The sequence below is a fragment of the Gossypium hirsutum genome, chromosome D01, assembly GCF_007990345.1.
Source record: "Gossypium hirsutum isolate 1008001.06 chromosome D01, Gossypium_hirsutum_v2.1, whole genome shotgun sequence".
NCBI classification, from domain to species: domain Eukaryota; kingdom Viridiplantae; phylum Streptophyta; class Magnoliopsida; order Malvales; family Malvaceae; genus Gossypium; species Gossypium hirsutum.
Window position 1 is genome coordinate 61,441,575 of NC_053437.1, and position 14,874 is coordinate 61,456,448.

General features: G+C 31.9%; 2 protein-coding genes across 3 annotated transcripts; both read right to left on the reverse strand.

Annotated features, from left to right (window-relative positions):
• Positions 1 to 1,250: 1,250 nt before the first annotated feature.
• On the reverse strand, positions 1,251 to 9,325 carry LOC107925687 (protein downstream neighbor of Son). Of its 2 annotated transcripts, none has more exons than XM_016856401.2 (15): positions 9,081 to 9,325; positions 8,751 to 8,901; positions 8,179 to 8,237; positions 7,934 to 8,063; positions 7,730 to 7,818; positions 7,494 to 7,641; positions 7,221 to 7,408; positions 6,879 to 7,093; positions 6,641 to 6,739; positions 6,033 to 6,151; positions 4,557 to 4,658; positions 3,868 to 3,977; positions 2,770 to 2,857; positions 2,302 to 2,501; positions 1,251 to 1,580 (listed from the first exon to the last, which is right to left on the reverse strand). In XM_016856401.2, exons 2-15 carry the CDS (start codon positions 8,859 to 8,861, stop codon positions 1,373 to 1,375), a joined length of 1,866 nt encoding a protein of 621 aa, XP_016711890.2. In that variant the 5' UTR covers positions 8,862 to 8,901; positions 9,081 to 9,325; the 3' UTR covers positions 1,251 to 1,372. The 2 variants fall into 2 exon arrangements, with proteins under 2 accessions (XP_016711890.2, XP_016711891.2); XM_016856402.2 differs by having other exon boundaries at positions 8,751 to 8,948; positions 9,081 to 9,323.
• Positions 9,326 to 11,472: 2,147 nt separating this feature from the next.
• Positions 11,473 to 12,448, reverse strand: LOC107925624 (uncharacterized). The gene is made up of 2 exons (XM_041087609.1): positions 12,088 to 12,448; positions 11,473 to 11,970 (listed from the first exon to the last, which is right to left on the reverse strand). Exons 1-2 carry the CDS (start codon positions 12,154 to 12,156, stop codon positions 11,692 to 11,694), a joined length of 348 nt encoding a protein of 115 aa, XP_040943543.1. The 5' UTR covers positions 12,157 to 12,448; the 3' UTR covers positions 11,473 to 11,691.
• Positions 12,449 to 14,874: the final 2,426 nt, after the last annotated feature.

Consider the following 14,874-nt stretch of genomic DNA (forward strand, 5'->3'; position numbering starts at 1 on the left):
TTTAAAATTAAAAACTCTGAACTCTTTGGGATTATAGCCTCCCGAATTGTGTGCTTTTTTGATGTTTTGATATTATAATGGGCGCAAAACCAGCCAAGCTACGAATAGGCGAAGAAACTACCGCCCAAATCACAGCCAAAATTATTGACATTGACCCTTTTATTCATATCATGTATCATTGAAGCGTCATCCCAACTTGTCAGAAATCAAATACAGGCAGCTTAGTTGCTGCGGGACAAGACAAAAGTACATCTTAAAACACCTTTACTTTAGAAAATTCAAGTAGGCATATAGTGGATGAAATATTTCAATAAAGTTTCGAATATAGCAAGCTATTCAATTTATATATATACATACTCTATAGAAATTGCGATGCTTATGTAAGTTAAGAAAATATAGTTTATCTTTCTTAAAAGAAAACAATGATTATTAAAAAGAACAAATAAAAACGATACATTCATTGGTACAATACCAAAAAGGTTGGGATACTTTGAACCCTTCATGTAATCAATTCATGGAGTTGGATGGAAGTTGGGAGCATTTGATTAAAAGCCAAGGTGAGGTCAATTTTGATGTGTCAAAGCCATGGAAATCCCAACAAGGTTAACGATTGAAGGAGCTGAAGAATTTTATGCACTATCTAGCTCAAATGGAAATCCGGGAAAGGCCGAAGCAAAAGCAATCATAAGAGACCATACATGCAAGTGGATTGTAGGATTACATCGACTAGTCCCCTATGCTACAAGCGTCCAAGTTGAGCTATACTGGCCAAAGAAGTTGATTTGGCTAACCTTGAGATTGAATTAGATGCCACTATTGTCATTAGCTTTGTCACAAATGCTAACATTTCTGATCTTATACATTATTGCAAGGCTCCGTTGAGGGATTTGAACATCGAGTCATCATCAAACATAAATTTAGAGAGAAATAGATGTACAAATGGGATGCCAATTGTCAAACCTTCTGTTATCAAACTCTAGCCATAGTTGGAATGTTTTTGTTGCTGGTAATAGTCCTCTGGACTGTCTTGTTAGTTTACTCCAAGCTAAAGTTGGAGGGGAGAGTGTGAACTGTGAACTCCTTATTTTGTTTTAAATGAATGAAGTTCAATTTTTCACCAAAAAAATACGATATTTATATACATTTTAGGTAAATGCACATTAATTTGATAATCTAAAAAATAAGAAAAGAAAATAACCAACAAAAATTCAAAGCCAAAAACCAGCAGCTTCTAGTTAATGAAAGAAGGATTCAACCTCAACAAATGTAATAAAGGCATTAATAAAATTATAGTCAATCATATAAGAATACATATATAAAGGCATTAATATAGTTTTTTTGGGTGTGGAGATGATTGAGTATCAAGATTATATCATAGAGGGGTTAGAGACACTATATATGCATCATTGCAGTATTTCAACCCCTTTACTAAACCTGAATTCAAATGAGGGGAAACCATAACTCCAGGAATATCAAAAGCATACCCTATTGTTTCTTGAGTGGCTTCACTACTATCACCAATTTCACAAACTGCCCCCACTCCAATATTTAACCCAACTGAGGTATGCTCCGTTGTAAAGCTGAAAACCACCCAGATACTATCAGAATGATATTACCAAGTGTCAAATTTTGAAAAGCTGAAAATTACCAGTGGTAATCTATACAATCTCATGTTTGGATGGAGTAAATTTATCTTGAGACAGTATAATGATAATAATACCAACAGTATCAAATTTTTGAAATATACAGGAATAATTTCATTACCACCTTTTCTTTAGATAATCTTACATTATCGTAGTAGTGTCAGATTTTTTATAGTTTTACCCCATTTTTAATGACTTTAATCCATTTTCATTAAACCAAAACGAAAAAATAATAAAATACAGATGTCAAATTCTCTAGTTTTTTAATATATTCTCTCAAGTAACATTTCAACTATATTTGTTTATTTACTATAAGTGAAATTTGCCTATTACTATTACATTTTATATATTATTATATTATTGTCTTAATTTTTTCTATATTTTCGTAGTTGAGTTTTACTCTAAGCATAGTTTTATAACTTTTTCATCTTTATTTTCTATTAATGGCAACTTAATAAAATGTACTAAACAATTTTATGTTATAATAATCTTGTTCCTAGAGCTAATCTTACATTCTGAGAACTAAACGACTCCTAGCATTTGTAACTAGTATGTTAATTTACATGATGAAGATCCATTTAATAACCCTATATAACAAATGTTAAGAAATCTTATAAAATGCAATAATTTGATATAAGGAAAAGAAAGTATAGCATACCTTGCTTCGAAGCTTTGTCCTTTAGAGACCATTTGAGCACACATGTTGCTGATAATCCAAGGGGGAATGTATGAATCCTTGATTTCAATGCTATAGCAAAGACCAGCAGATGAATTTGGCATGGAGCAACTGTCTTTCAAGATTGATCCATGGGGAAGAGCAGCACCACGATCAGGTCTTTTTATCTCCATGCATCTAACCTAAACATCAAAATCACATTTAAACATATAACCAGGTTTTGCTAAGTAGCATGATCAAGTTTTCTGTATTAATCCTTATTTTATGTGACAAGAAAAATGTGATGTTTATGTCAAACAGCCATTCGATGGCAACACAAGTAAAAAAGATGTCATACAGAAGAGGCATTAAGGGTAGTGGACCAGATTATGTGACTAAATAAACATTTAGTATTTACAACCAACGAAGTCTAAAAGAGATGAAAATATTATTTCTAGAAATGTCACTCACCTCAGGGACAGAAAGAGCAGCATGTTGAAATGGCACAGGCGAATATAATAGAGGAACATCCGCGGTATTCAAAAAAGTCAAGAAAGATCTAAACATGGATAGACAGAAAATAGTCACATATAGTAGCAACTAGCAACTGGCAAGACAATGCAGATAAAAGGTATAGGCAAGCAAAAAGTCAATCAAACTAAATAAACTGAATGATTTAACCGAAGTAAGTCAATTTATTCAATTTTCGATTTATTTGGTTTGCTTAATCGGTTTTGGCAATTTATTCAGTTAGTTATCAGTTTTGGATATTCAAACTGAATAAACTGATTAATTTTTAAAATAATAAATACCCCATATCCAACCAAATATCCATACAAAACCCAACACAACACAACTAAACTCAAAATAGAAACCCAACCAAAAATTAAAATAAAATAACCGCACCCAAAATATAAAATATAAAACAAAATATAAAACATCTGAATAACCCAATCCAACTAATTAATTTAATCTAAAAAAAAAAACCTAAAACTAAACCTAAAATCCATCCTTGTAAACCCATCCGATAAAAGAATTCAAACAATAAAAACCTGACCAATGCATTAAATGTTAAATATCAAATATTGTAAATAAGTATCAATTATAATACATGCTTAATAAAATATAGCATTTTTTGTAAAAACCGATAATACATTTATTTCCTCAAATTTGTTGCCTTTTTCTTTTATTTATTATAATCAAACAATAAAAGAATTCAATCGACATTTGCATAATGATAAATCTTATAATTCTAAAATTTGTAAATTACAATGATAATTTTTTATTTTAATTTATAAATAAATCTTTTTTTTTAAAAGACAAAAACCTAAAACCCTGACCAAACTGAACCAAAGAAGTTTGGTTCAATTAATTCAGTTTTGGCAATAGAGTTGGTTCAGTTTATTCCATTTTGATGGCTTATTCGATTATTGATATATAAAACCAAACTACTAAATGCACACCCCTAATAAAAGGGAACTACTATCTCTTTCAACATGATCAAACGAGAACTTGAAATCATATATTAGTTTACTGAGCAATTTGTGTGAATTAAAGAAATGAACTCACCGATAATTTAACAAAATCTCATACAAACCATGTACATTCTCCTTTCCACTGAAAGCCAGCAAAGACTGTGGAGTATTATCAACATCAGAGAAGGAATTCATGCGTCGAGTCTGCAGCAATTTCAAAAGTACTGGAATGAATACTAAGCATAAGAAAAATGAACTGATATCCCAAACCACGAGCAAAGAGGTGTAATAGTTACAATGAAGTTTTGTTTCAGTTTAAGCATCCTCTTTAGAAACGCACAATCACTTAGGAGATGAATGCAAGGGACCACTACTATTACTTAGCTTGTGGGTTTCTACAAGTGCTCAGTTGCAACTGGTAATATTTCTAAATGCGTTTTAGAATTTTTTAAGTCACAAGTTTAAAGTTGAAACTTGGATACCAACTTAGTAGCACGCAGGACACGAAAAGGACACTAAAATGAAAATGGAAGGGAAACAAGAATATAACACATCCAAATCAAAATGCCCAAATCTTTTAAGGAACTTGGTTCTATATCAAGCAGTTAACAATTCCAGAACAAAAAGCAGGTGGAGCAAGATTCTCAACTGAATTATCAAACTGACAGTCTGATTTTTGTCTCAAAATATTTCACCAAAAAAGCAACCCATGGTCCATCCCAAGGCATAAATTCAGTCAGAAGTCAAATTACATAAACTATCAGCACAAGATGATGGACAAACCTGACCCAGATTATGCTTCTCAATTTCTGAAAGCTCTAAGAGATCCTCAGTGGTGACGTGTTCTACATAAGAATGGCAAAGAGGCATAGAAAAAGAAACATCCTAGGAAACATTAAAGAAAACCGGTAGAGAGAAAAAGTCAGCATCGGACATTAATAAAGCAAGAAAATTAATCAAATAGCTATATATAAATGACCAGCATAGAAGCTGATGAATATATTATTTCAATTAAAACTACAGCTGATTGATCCAACCTCTATAGCTTCCTAAAAAGAGAACAACATAAACGACATGGACAATCTCCTATTGCTCATGTACCCTCTTCCACAGTCACAAGTTGGGTTGGCAAAAGCTTGTATCAATTCTCAGACTTTAGAAACTATTGGTCTACTTTTGCTTCTAAAACAAGAAAAAAATCTGAAACTAACAGCCATTTCAAGCGGTGCAGCAGAAATGTTTGTAAATTCAGCAATAACTTCTCTATAGTACTAGCATGAGCAAAACTTGCTTTTAAGTAAGGGTGTGTTTGATAAACTGAATTAAGTACTGAAATTTTTTATAAGTGATGAACTTATATTAAAAATTTGTTTGGTAAATTAGTAAATATAAGTACAGAATATAATTATGTTGTTTGATAAAAATAAATATCAATTTTTAAAACATTATTTATTTTTAATTTTAATCCTATTAATTTATATTATTTTGGATAGTTTTGGATGAAAGATTAATAGGGTAATTTGAATATCTCATTTTTTTAAAAGGGTAGTTTATTTCAATTTTTTAATGAAGTAAAATCGACTTAATATTTTCTACATTAAGTGATAAGTAGCTACCTATTTACTTATCTTATTCAACACTTTTTTTGTTGAAAATTTTATATTAAGTAAAAAATTAAAATGATTATCAAAAACGCATTTAAAAATATCAAATGTTGAAAGTTTTCATTTGCAATGAAATGAAAACTTTTAAATGGTTTATCAAACACACCCTAAGTTTTAGCTTTAGGTACTGCTGCTTTAACTATTACGCCATCAGTCTACCATTTTATTTTATAATACTGCCATGAACACTACAACCAAGCCCCATATCTATAAAATCATCACTAGATGTGTAAAAAAAGGCATCTTATAAGTTCTTTACCTCATTACCACCACTTATTAGGTTACAATGAATTGGATCAGAGCATCATTAAACTTTAATTCAATTAGATCAGAAAGTGAAATAAAAAGAGAATTTAGAATGAAGCATTTATATAATAGCATAATCGCTTCCATACAGATATGCCAACAAGCTATATAGAGAAGCAAAATCACTTTGCACCCTTGCAGTTCATACCACATGACCGGAATACTGTTACAGAAAACTCTCTAAAAGGCCATGTTTAGTATTAATCAGATATGGTCTTCCATGGAGTTTATAGTAATCATGATTACTAACACTATGCAATAGTTTAACTAGTTAAGAGTGGCATCTTACTTGCTCCTTTAGTGATGACCTCAAACCTCTAGTTGACTGAGAGATATAAGCATGGTATGATCTACTTCTTCCCGAGCCATCAGCAGCAGCAAACATCACCACAAAATGTGAAGTACACACTAGAAAGTTTCCAAAAAAATAATTACCACGATATAGTTTTATGCTTTTAAACAAATTAAGTGAGCATTACATTCCAACATAAAACTTAAAGCAGAATTCAGTCATGAAAAGAAGAAAGACAATGTGAAATCAAGGATGAAACAAAGTAGAACTTCTTGGCTGATGGAGAGCATGTATGTGTTCTTCAGAAAAGGACTCAGCAACACATAGCAAATACAATCCCCTGAGTAAGCATATGCATGAGATGCACATGGTATTTACCAACAATGAGACACAAGCAGAATAGAATTGAACAAGAAAATGCAAGCATTACAAGACATGTAGTTGCAGGCATGTGTGTGCACTAAATAAAATACCTAGATGTTCTCAGGACAAGAGAAAACATCATCCTCAAGACTTAATTCAATCGACAGTGGAAGAAGATTGGAACACGGTTTCAAAGGTGGAAATAGATAAGGAGAAAAGTCATAAGCATGACAAATATTTACCATAAAATATGCAACAAGCATTCTCCCGAAACATATAGTAGAGACTTCGAAATGATTCCTCCCATGCCCCAAGTCGTTTTCTTAAGAAATCCATTTCAACTGGAGAACAAGTGACAACATCAGTTAAATAAAAACAGATAGATGGAGAAGGAACACTCGAGGCATGTGTTTGTTTGTCGGTGTACAAACAAGAAGGATTTGGAGAGGGAATTTAACACAAAAATTTCATTAAACAAACCTCCATCTGCTGCTACTGACATCAATACTGAAATGAGAGAAGGTGGTATGGTAGATTGAGGATAAATCCAAGAATGTAATGCATTAGAATTCAACACTTGGGAAGCCAGCCTGGTCTGAGAAGCACTGCAAATACTTTTTCCCTTGGAATAACCAGAATGTGAGGTAAATTGAGGCATACCATTATATGTACCACACATCATTGACCTATGTAACCTGAAATCCACAAAACAATATTATATATATGTGCATGCATGTACAAGAAAAATAAAAATCTTGCAAAAAAACATGATCATATCTCCAAGTAGAAGAAATATATATTAAAAAAACCAGGTTTATTCACCAATTCACTGGGGAGGAGGACACCAATTGTGCATAAGTTTTCAAAGTAAAATCCAGAGGAATCTTCTGTCCTGTGACATGGAAATCAGAGCAGAAGTTCCCTGATGAAATATCATCAAATCTTTCAGAAGACTCAGGAGGTATATTCGGGATTGCTTCACAAGCAGCTAGTCCTTTCAATGCTTTATCCTACAAAACAATTGGTAGTTGATTTAGGGGGGGGGGGGGAACATCATCAACGTAATCAAAGCTCAAAGCTGCTAAAAGCATATACCATGTCAACAGCTGCCAAGCCTGATAACTTTTGGCCCCCTGTTGAAAGCTCGGTAACACTGAGAAATGTACCCTGATTGCATTTTTCAAGTGTTCGATGGGGCACATCATCTTTTGGAACATCAACAGAAGCAACAGAACCCTCTGGACTGTAAAGCAACAATGCATGACCAAAAAATTCAAATAGTAAGTCTAATTATTATGTACCAGATATGGAATACTAGGACATATACATACCATGAAAGCTGTTGCCTTCTCTTGGCAGCCAATTTTGAAAAAGCAGAGATTTTCTTTAGGCTGCTAGTTTGCTCAATTGGACTATTTTCCTGCAAAATAATAGCACGATTGAACAAATCAATGAACTAGTTATTAACTTATGACTAATAAAAACTTTAGCTGCATTAAGATATTTCTATCATATGCATTTTCTGGAGATGTAACCTTGGCATTTTCTTTTCCTGAAGGCAGCTTGAATCTCGGTTTCTTGGCAGGAAATACTTCATCCATACGGATGTCAACATATTTTGGATTTCTCTGCGGATCTGCTTTTTTGAGTCCATTCTCCATCTCACTAGCATGACCAATGGGGGAAAAAAACAAATTTTTAAGATGGTTGCAACTTAAAAAAATAACTGTAAACAAAGAGGAATAGCACTGGACAGAAGGAAGAGAATAACAACTCTTACCTTGGGGCCAAAGATTTACTAACATGCTCGGCAACATTTGTCCGCTTTAATTGTTCCCCCTGTTATATAAACACTTACTATAAAGCATAAGACTAGAAAATACACTTCCTCATGAAGTTAACTAAACTGCTGTCTATTTAGCATCAATTACTCTAAGTTCTAGACCAAATGATGTAGAAAAAGTACAGCTGAAAATGAGAAAATATGAGAAAAAGGTACATAAGAAGAATGAACAAATTAACTATACATAAGAAGAATGAACAAATTAACTATCATGATCAGAGCTATGATTTAGGGGACAGAGGAAACTTGAAGCAGTGAACTATTCTCTGACAAATTAAAATATATATAACCAAAGAAGCCATTGCCTAAAAAGATACTGGAGACAAACGATAAATTTATCTCTTTAATGTGCTATTGCATTATCAAAACATCTTCCCCACCCCCGAACAATTAAAATGCCCAACCCCAACAATAAATTTAATGTACTCGATCATATTCATAAAAGATCACCGAAATCAAAATGCCCAATCCCAACAATGCTAGTAAAAGTTAGAGGGGGAAAACAATACTCTAAGTTCCGAAGGGGTCTTCCTTTTAACTGATGTACCAATTCTGAGAGCATCCCCGCCAATTTGTTGCGAAGTAGAAGTTAAGGCACTATGCGCAGCTACCTTCGCCATATCCGAGAGTCCACTCAAACAATAATCGCGATTACTTTACCTAAAATAGTAAATCAATACCAGCAATTATGCCGATTTCTTCCTAATCTGAAAAAAGTACAAACAATCGAAATAATATAGGCATTTTTGCTGCTCATAATCTCAAAATCAGAATAAATATATATCGGTGACAAACCAAATAGATTTCATATAAAAATAATATTCACATCCGAGTTTTACCACAGCGAAGAAATGCACCGATTAAAGAATCCAAGAAAATCGGGGTATCTCCCAATCGGATATTAATCTAGGGTTTTGGAGAAAGATAATTAATTTGCCCCGAAGTGAATGAAATTATTAGGGCAAATCATGGAGAGGAAGGAGAAGGGAGAGTGAGAGAGTGTGACTGAGAAATTGCGGTAAAGTTGAAAAGCTGAAATTTTTTTGGAGTTTTATTTGTTTTTTGAACATTTGGATTTTCCCCCCAGCAACTGACGGCGTTATCCGGCCGTTATCAAATTCCCGGTTGGAAATGAAAAAACTAAGTTAAATTACACTTAAAGTCACTAAATTATTAGTAAATTTACATTTTAGTCACTTAATTTCAAAAAGTTACAAAATAATCATTGAACTATTTAAAAATTTTCGAAAACTTTATTTAATTCATTGGGCGGATAAGGTTTTCTTTTAAGTATGGCTAGCAAACTCTAAGTAACGATTTGACGGTCAATATGGTGGATCATACCTTAGATTCAATTCGATATGATGATTAATGCCTGAGATAAAAAAAAAATTGTTTAAATTTTAGTTTACAAACTTGTGACATTCAAAACTATTTCGTGAAAAAACACTTAATTATAAAAGAGAAAATGAATGAGACCATTCAATTGATACAAATAATGCGAACAGAAAAATATTACAATAACAATTTTAAAAACCCGATAACTTAAAATTATATAGGTTAAAACACTCATCTAAACATCTAAATGGTACGGATTTAACTCAAATCATTCTCTTCTCCTTTTTTTTCTAAAATTATAATAATCAAATATATATAATTTTAAAATAAATATTTTATATACAAGTGGAATCTAAAGTCATCAGAAAAGTTAATTGAGTGACATGTACCACACTAAAGTTTAGTAAAATAATTTTTTTTTAAACAAGTGTTATTTTTTTAGAATTGTACATGTGTACTAAAATTAATCTTTTTTCACAAGGAAGTATATTAATACTAATTCATGTAGTTTATTAATTTTATTGTATTTTTTTTAATGGGTGAGTAGTTTATGGGAGAGTGACTATTATTATTATTATTATTATTATTATTATTATTTAAGCTTAAAATTATTAGATGTAAAGTAGAAATATATAGAAAATTTATAAGAGATTCTGTTTTTTTTTTGGAGGGGGTTTAAGAGAAAAAGTTAGAGAGATTTTTTTTAATAAGATTAAAAAAAAGTTAAAAGTGATTAATTTATAGAAGGGTAAATTATATAGTTGGTCATCCAACTTTTATAAGCTTTTATTTTAAGCACCAAAAATGGTTTATGTTTTAGGCACTATCGTTAAAATTGTTTTTATTTTAGTCATTTGTCGTAAATTTAATGTTATTTGGCATTCATTTTAGTCACCCAACTTTAATAAAATTTTGTTTTGGTTATTAAATTATTTTTTTGACCAAAATGAAAACGACTTTTAACGGTAGCTAATAACTTCAATATCATAATGAACTTTTTCATCATAGATGCCACAAATCAATTGTCTCAAAGTGTCCTTTGATGCTTGCATTAACCTTCGAGAATTCCAAATTATGTCGAAGTTGAAGAACTCGATTATTTTACTATTCAAAAAACACAATATTAATATTTAATTTTGCAATATCTTAAAAATATTTTCATAAAAATTAAAAAATATAAAAGTTTACCATATTGATTGCATAATTTGTAACGTTTTAGTTCTTAGAACCTTGAATCAACCATTTTCTACACTAAAAAAATGGAGAGATTTATTTTTGGTTTTTTAGAAGATTTAAAGAAGCTAAGTAATTATTTAATATAACTTGGTTTCCAACTTTATAAATTTTTATTTTGAGTACCGAAAAAAAAGTTTGCTTTCTAAGCATTGCCGTTAAAAACAGTTTTCATTTTGGTCATATTTTGTTAATTTAATGTTATTTTTCATTCATTTTAGACACTCAATTTTAATAAGTTTTCATTTTACTCAATAAAATTTTTTTAGTGCCCAAAATGAAACCGATTTTTAATAGCAGCTGACAATTTCAATATCATAACAAACTTCGTCATCATAGATGTCACAAACCAACTGTTTCCAAGTACTCTTTTGCTACCTTCATCAACCTTCGAGAATTCCATATTATTATGTAGAAATTAAAGAACTTGATCATTTCAATATTCAAAAAAATACAACATTAAAATTTAATTTTGCAATATCCTAAAAAAATTGTAAAAAAAAAAACAGGTTTGAAACTTTACCATATTCACAACATAATTTGCAATGCGTTATCCACCATTTCTCCCAATAAATGAAGTACACAGAATAATATTTTTTTTGAGAATTTGAAAAAAATTAAGTGAGAAAAAAAATAATGAGGTATTTATAGATTGGAAATAAAAAAATCATGAAATTCGATTTCCAGTAATTTAATAGATCGATTGAGACAATGAGAAAATAAATTCAGTAGCCAAAGTTCAAAGCCTTGAAGCAAACAGATTATCTAATGATCCACAACAATCAAAATCTTTAACTTCTTAGACAAATTTTACTGTTATACTATCAAAATCTAGCTAGCTTGTAGTAACATTTTCACATAAAATCAAGAACATAACTTCTATACACAAGCTAAATAACGTAGCCAAGTTGGAGACAGTTCAAGAATTTGATCACCATGTTCAACCCCATTAAAAGCCAGCTTCGACATTTCTGCATCAAACAAATTATCTCCTGCTGATGTTCTCTTAGTCACCTTGGCCGGTTCCGCCGCCGCCATGTTCCAAGAAGAAGAAGAAGAAGACGGCAGCCGATTACACGATTCATCCCTTGACGACGAGTCTTTCCCCGTAAGGCGTTGTACCAGGCTCATAAACTCCTCGGGTCTAACATGGATAATCTTCGGCGACCTCAAATAGATCACCACAGGATTGATTACTTTACTGCTGCTACTATTGATTCGATTCCGAATATTAACATGCGATGCTTTCTTGATCAACGATGAAGAATGGCTAACCTTTAACGGTGATGGCCTTGGACCCTGCAACTCTGATCTTCCTCTAATGGAGTGCTTGATAAGACTCATGTTTTGAGACTGAACTTGGTTTTTTTAGCACATGCAAGCTTTAAAGATCAACATTAACCATGGGCTTATATTTATATATATATATATGTTGACAGTGCAAAAGTAAAGAAAGAGTCCAAACATATGCAAAGGGATTACAAGAAAATGGCAAGAAAAACTGGGTCTGTAGGTTTGAATAAGTCTTCGTAATATTATATTAGTATGGAGTTTTTGGTAGATTCTACCGGCTGTGGATTTTTCAAAAAGGGTGTTTGTTTGAAAACCTTTTGGTTGAGCAATCAATAGCAACGGGAAGATGACGAATTGATGAGTCAAGTCAAGGTCATTAATTATCTTATTTCTTTTCTTCTTTGATCTGTGGGATACCCAAATTCCATTTTTCTCCACCAACTTTGTATTCTTCTTGCAATGACATGATGGAATTTAATTTCAAACTACACTACCTTCAAATATACCCACAAATGTTAAAACTTAACCTGGTTTATGGAATAATTAAGTAGTAATACGTATCATGCCATTTTATCTCATGCTAACGTACAAAGTTTAGTTTTTTTTTTTATGAATGCTGTTGACACCATTTTTTGATGAAAACGGGGTCGACTTGGATTTTGAAAAATGAAACGGGAGTCGCCACCAATCCTTTTTTATGAGGTGTGATTGGATCACCTTGAAAGTGGTTGTTTTTTTAAAACGGTTTGATTTTCTTAAAATAACAGGTTTGGTCCACGAAATTCAGAAAAACGGGTTCGGGAGTCGGTTACGCACGAGGAAGGATTAGCACCCTCGATACGCCCAAAATTGGTACCTTAGTTGATTACCTAATGTCTTAATGTCGAAAATTGAGAATTTAAAAGAATTTTAAAAATATGATCCTTTTATTAAAATGTTAAAAATTTCAAGAAAAGGAGGATATTTCACGTTATTCGAGAAAAAAGAATCATATTCAGTAAGTTAGAATACAATATCTCAAATTCTCGATACGCGAATGAAAAAGTTTATTTAAGAAATTTTAGCCGTCTTGAATTTAAAAATGAGATCATAACCAGTAAGTTAGGATGCGATCCCTTTTTTAAATTTCGAGATCATTTAAAACTTGATTTTGAAAAGATTCGTGTATTTTAGATTCATCGAGAAAATCGAAACCCAGTAAGTTAGGGCACGATCTTCTCGAATCCAAACACGAAATGCCATTTAAAAAAAATCGTTACATCAAGTAAGATAAAACACAAATCATAGTGAAAGCAAATTATAAATTTTTATGCATGGTAAATAATAGAAGTCAACAAAATAAAAAATAAACAAACAAGGATAAAGACATTTAAGCAATAATAACGAACATGTAGATAAATAAATAAATCAACATGAAATGATAATTATAATAATGAATAAATGGTGATATATGCATATGTATGTATGTTAGAAGCAAATTATACGGGGTAAAATATAAAGTTAAATACAAAAAAGAAGTATATAATTATAAAATACATGTATATACATAAATAAAGAAATAGAAATGCTCATAAAAATAAAATATTCGTATGCACGTGTATTATATTGTTATGCGTGGTATAAATATTATGTAGTGTACGTATATAAATATATAGATATTAAATAAATAAAAAGCAGGATAGATATAAAAATATTGAATATATATAATAAATATCACTATTAGATAATATTAAAGTTATAAATATATAGATTCGTAATAATTTAGACGTATATATATAGTATATAAGCACATATATATATGAATAATAATAAAATAATATAATAATAAATAAATAAATGAGCAAAAGAAAAAAAACATGATTACAAGAGACTTAAATCGAAATAAAACAAATTTCTGGGCCAATTTAAAAATAAAAAGGGGCGGAAGGACCTAATTGCAAGCGCGCGTAAAAGCGAAGGGATCAAATGGGCAAATAACCCAATCGCCTCAAACGCAGCGCAACAGTGGGCCAGATGGAGATAAAATTAAAATTATAGGATAGATTAAAAATAAAGGAAATAGCATAAAGGACCGAATTGCAATGCGTTTTAAACTGGAGGGACTGAGCGCGCAAATAGCCCATCCAGCGAAAACACGCGGACCCTCCCCTCGTGTCGGGTCACCCGCGGGTCAGGTTGGAACGGCGTCGTTTCAACGCCTGGGCTATGGCGCAAAACGGCGCCGTTTGAAATGCTTATAAAATAAAAAATTTTCTTTTTTGCTTCATTTTCTGCCTTTCCCTAAAAAACTGAGTCTCATCCTCTTCCCTCTCTCCCTCACGACTTCTGGCCTTAGACTCAGGCCTCCGTCGCACCACCTCCACGGCCGGTGGCCGGAGTTGCGCGGAATAGGCTTTCCAACCCTCCTTTCGGTGTCCTCGAAGGCTAGGCCTTCTCAACCGAGGGACCGAGTATAAAAGGAAGAAACCTTCCTCCCCGTTCGACTCCGGTGACGGCGAAGGAGGGCTCCGACTCTAGCCTCCGAATCCAACAGGTATTTTCTTTTTTAGTTTAGTTTTAGTTAAGAAAGACTGTAGAAAAACAACAAAAATGAAATAAAATAAAAGGAAATAAAGGAAACAAAATCGTAACAATAGAAAAAGAGACCGAATCAACCTTTTATTTTGATCTTTTTTATGTTCACTGGTGTTGTTTCCCCCCCCTTTTACATTGAAAATGAATGGCTCTTTATAGCCGATTATACAAAGTCCTATTGTTGTTTTGTTACTG

Coding starts and splice junctions, on each gene's coding strand:
- LOC107925687 (XM_016856401.2), bottom strand. CDS start 8,861: ATGGCGAAGGTAGCTGCGCATAGTGCCTTAACTTCTACTTCGCAACAA. Junction 3,978..4,556: donor AGAAGCATAATCTGGGTCAG/GTTTGTCCATCA, acceptor AAATTGCTGCAG/ACTCGACGCATGAATTCCTT. Junction 1,581..2,301: donor GGACAAAGCTTCGAAGCAAG/GTATGCTATACT, acceptor GGTGGTTTTCAG/CTTTACAACGGAGCATACCT.
- LOC107925624 (XM_041087609.1), bottom strand. CDS start 12,156: ATGAGTCTTATCAAGCACTCCATTAGAGGAAGATCAGAGTTGCAGGGT. Junction 11,971..12,087: donor CAAGGCCATCACCGTTAAAG/GTTAGCCATTCT, acceptor AGGTCGCCGAAG/ATTATCCATGTTAGACCCGA.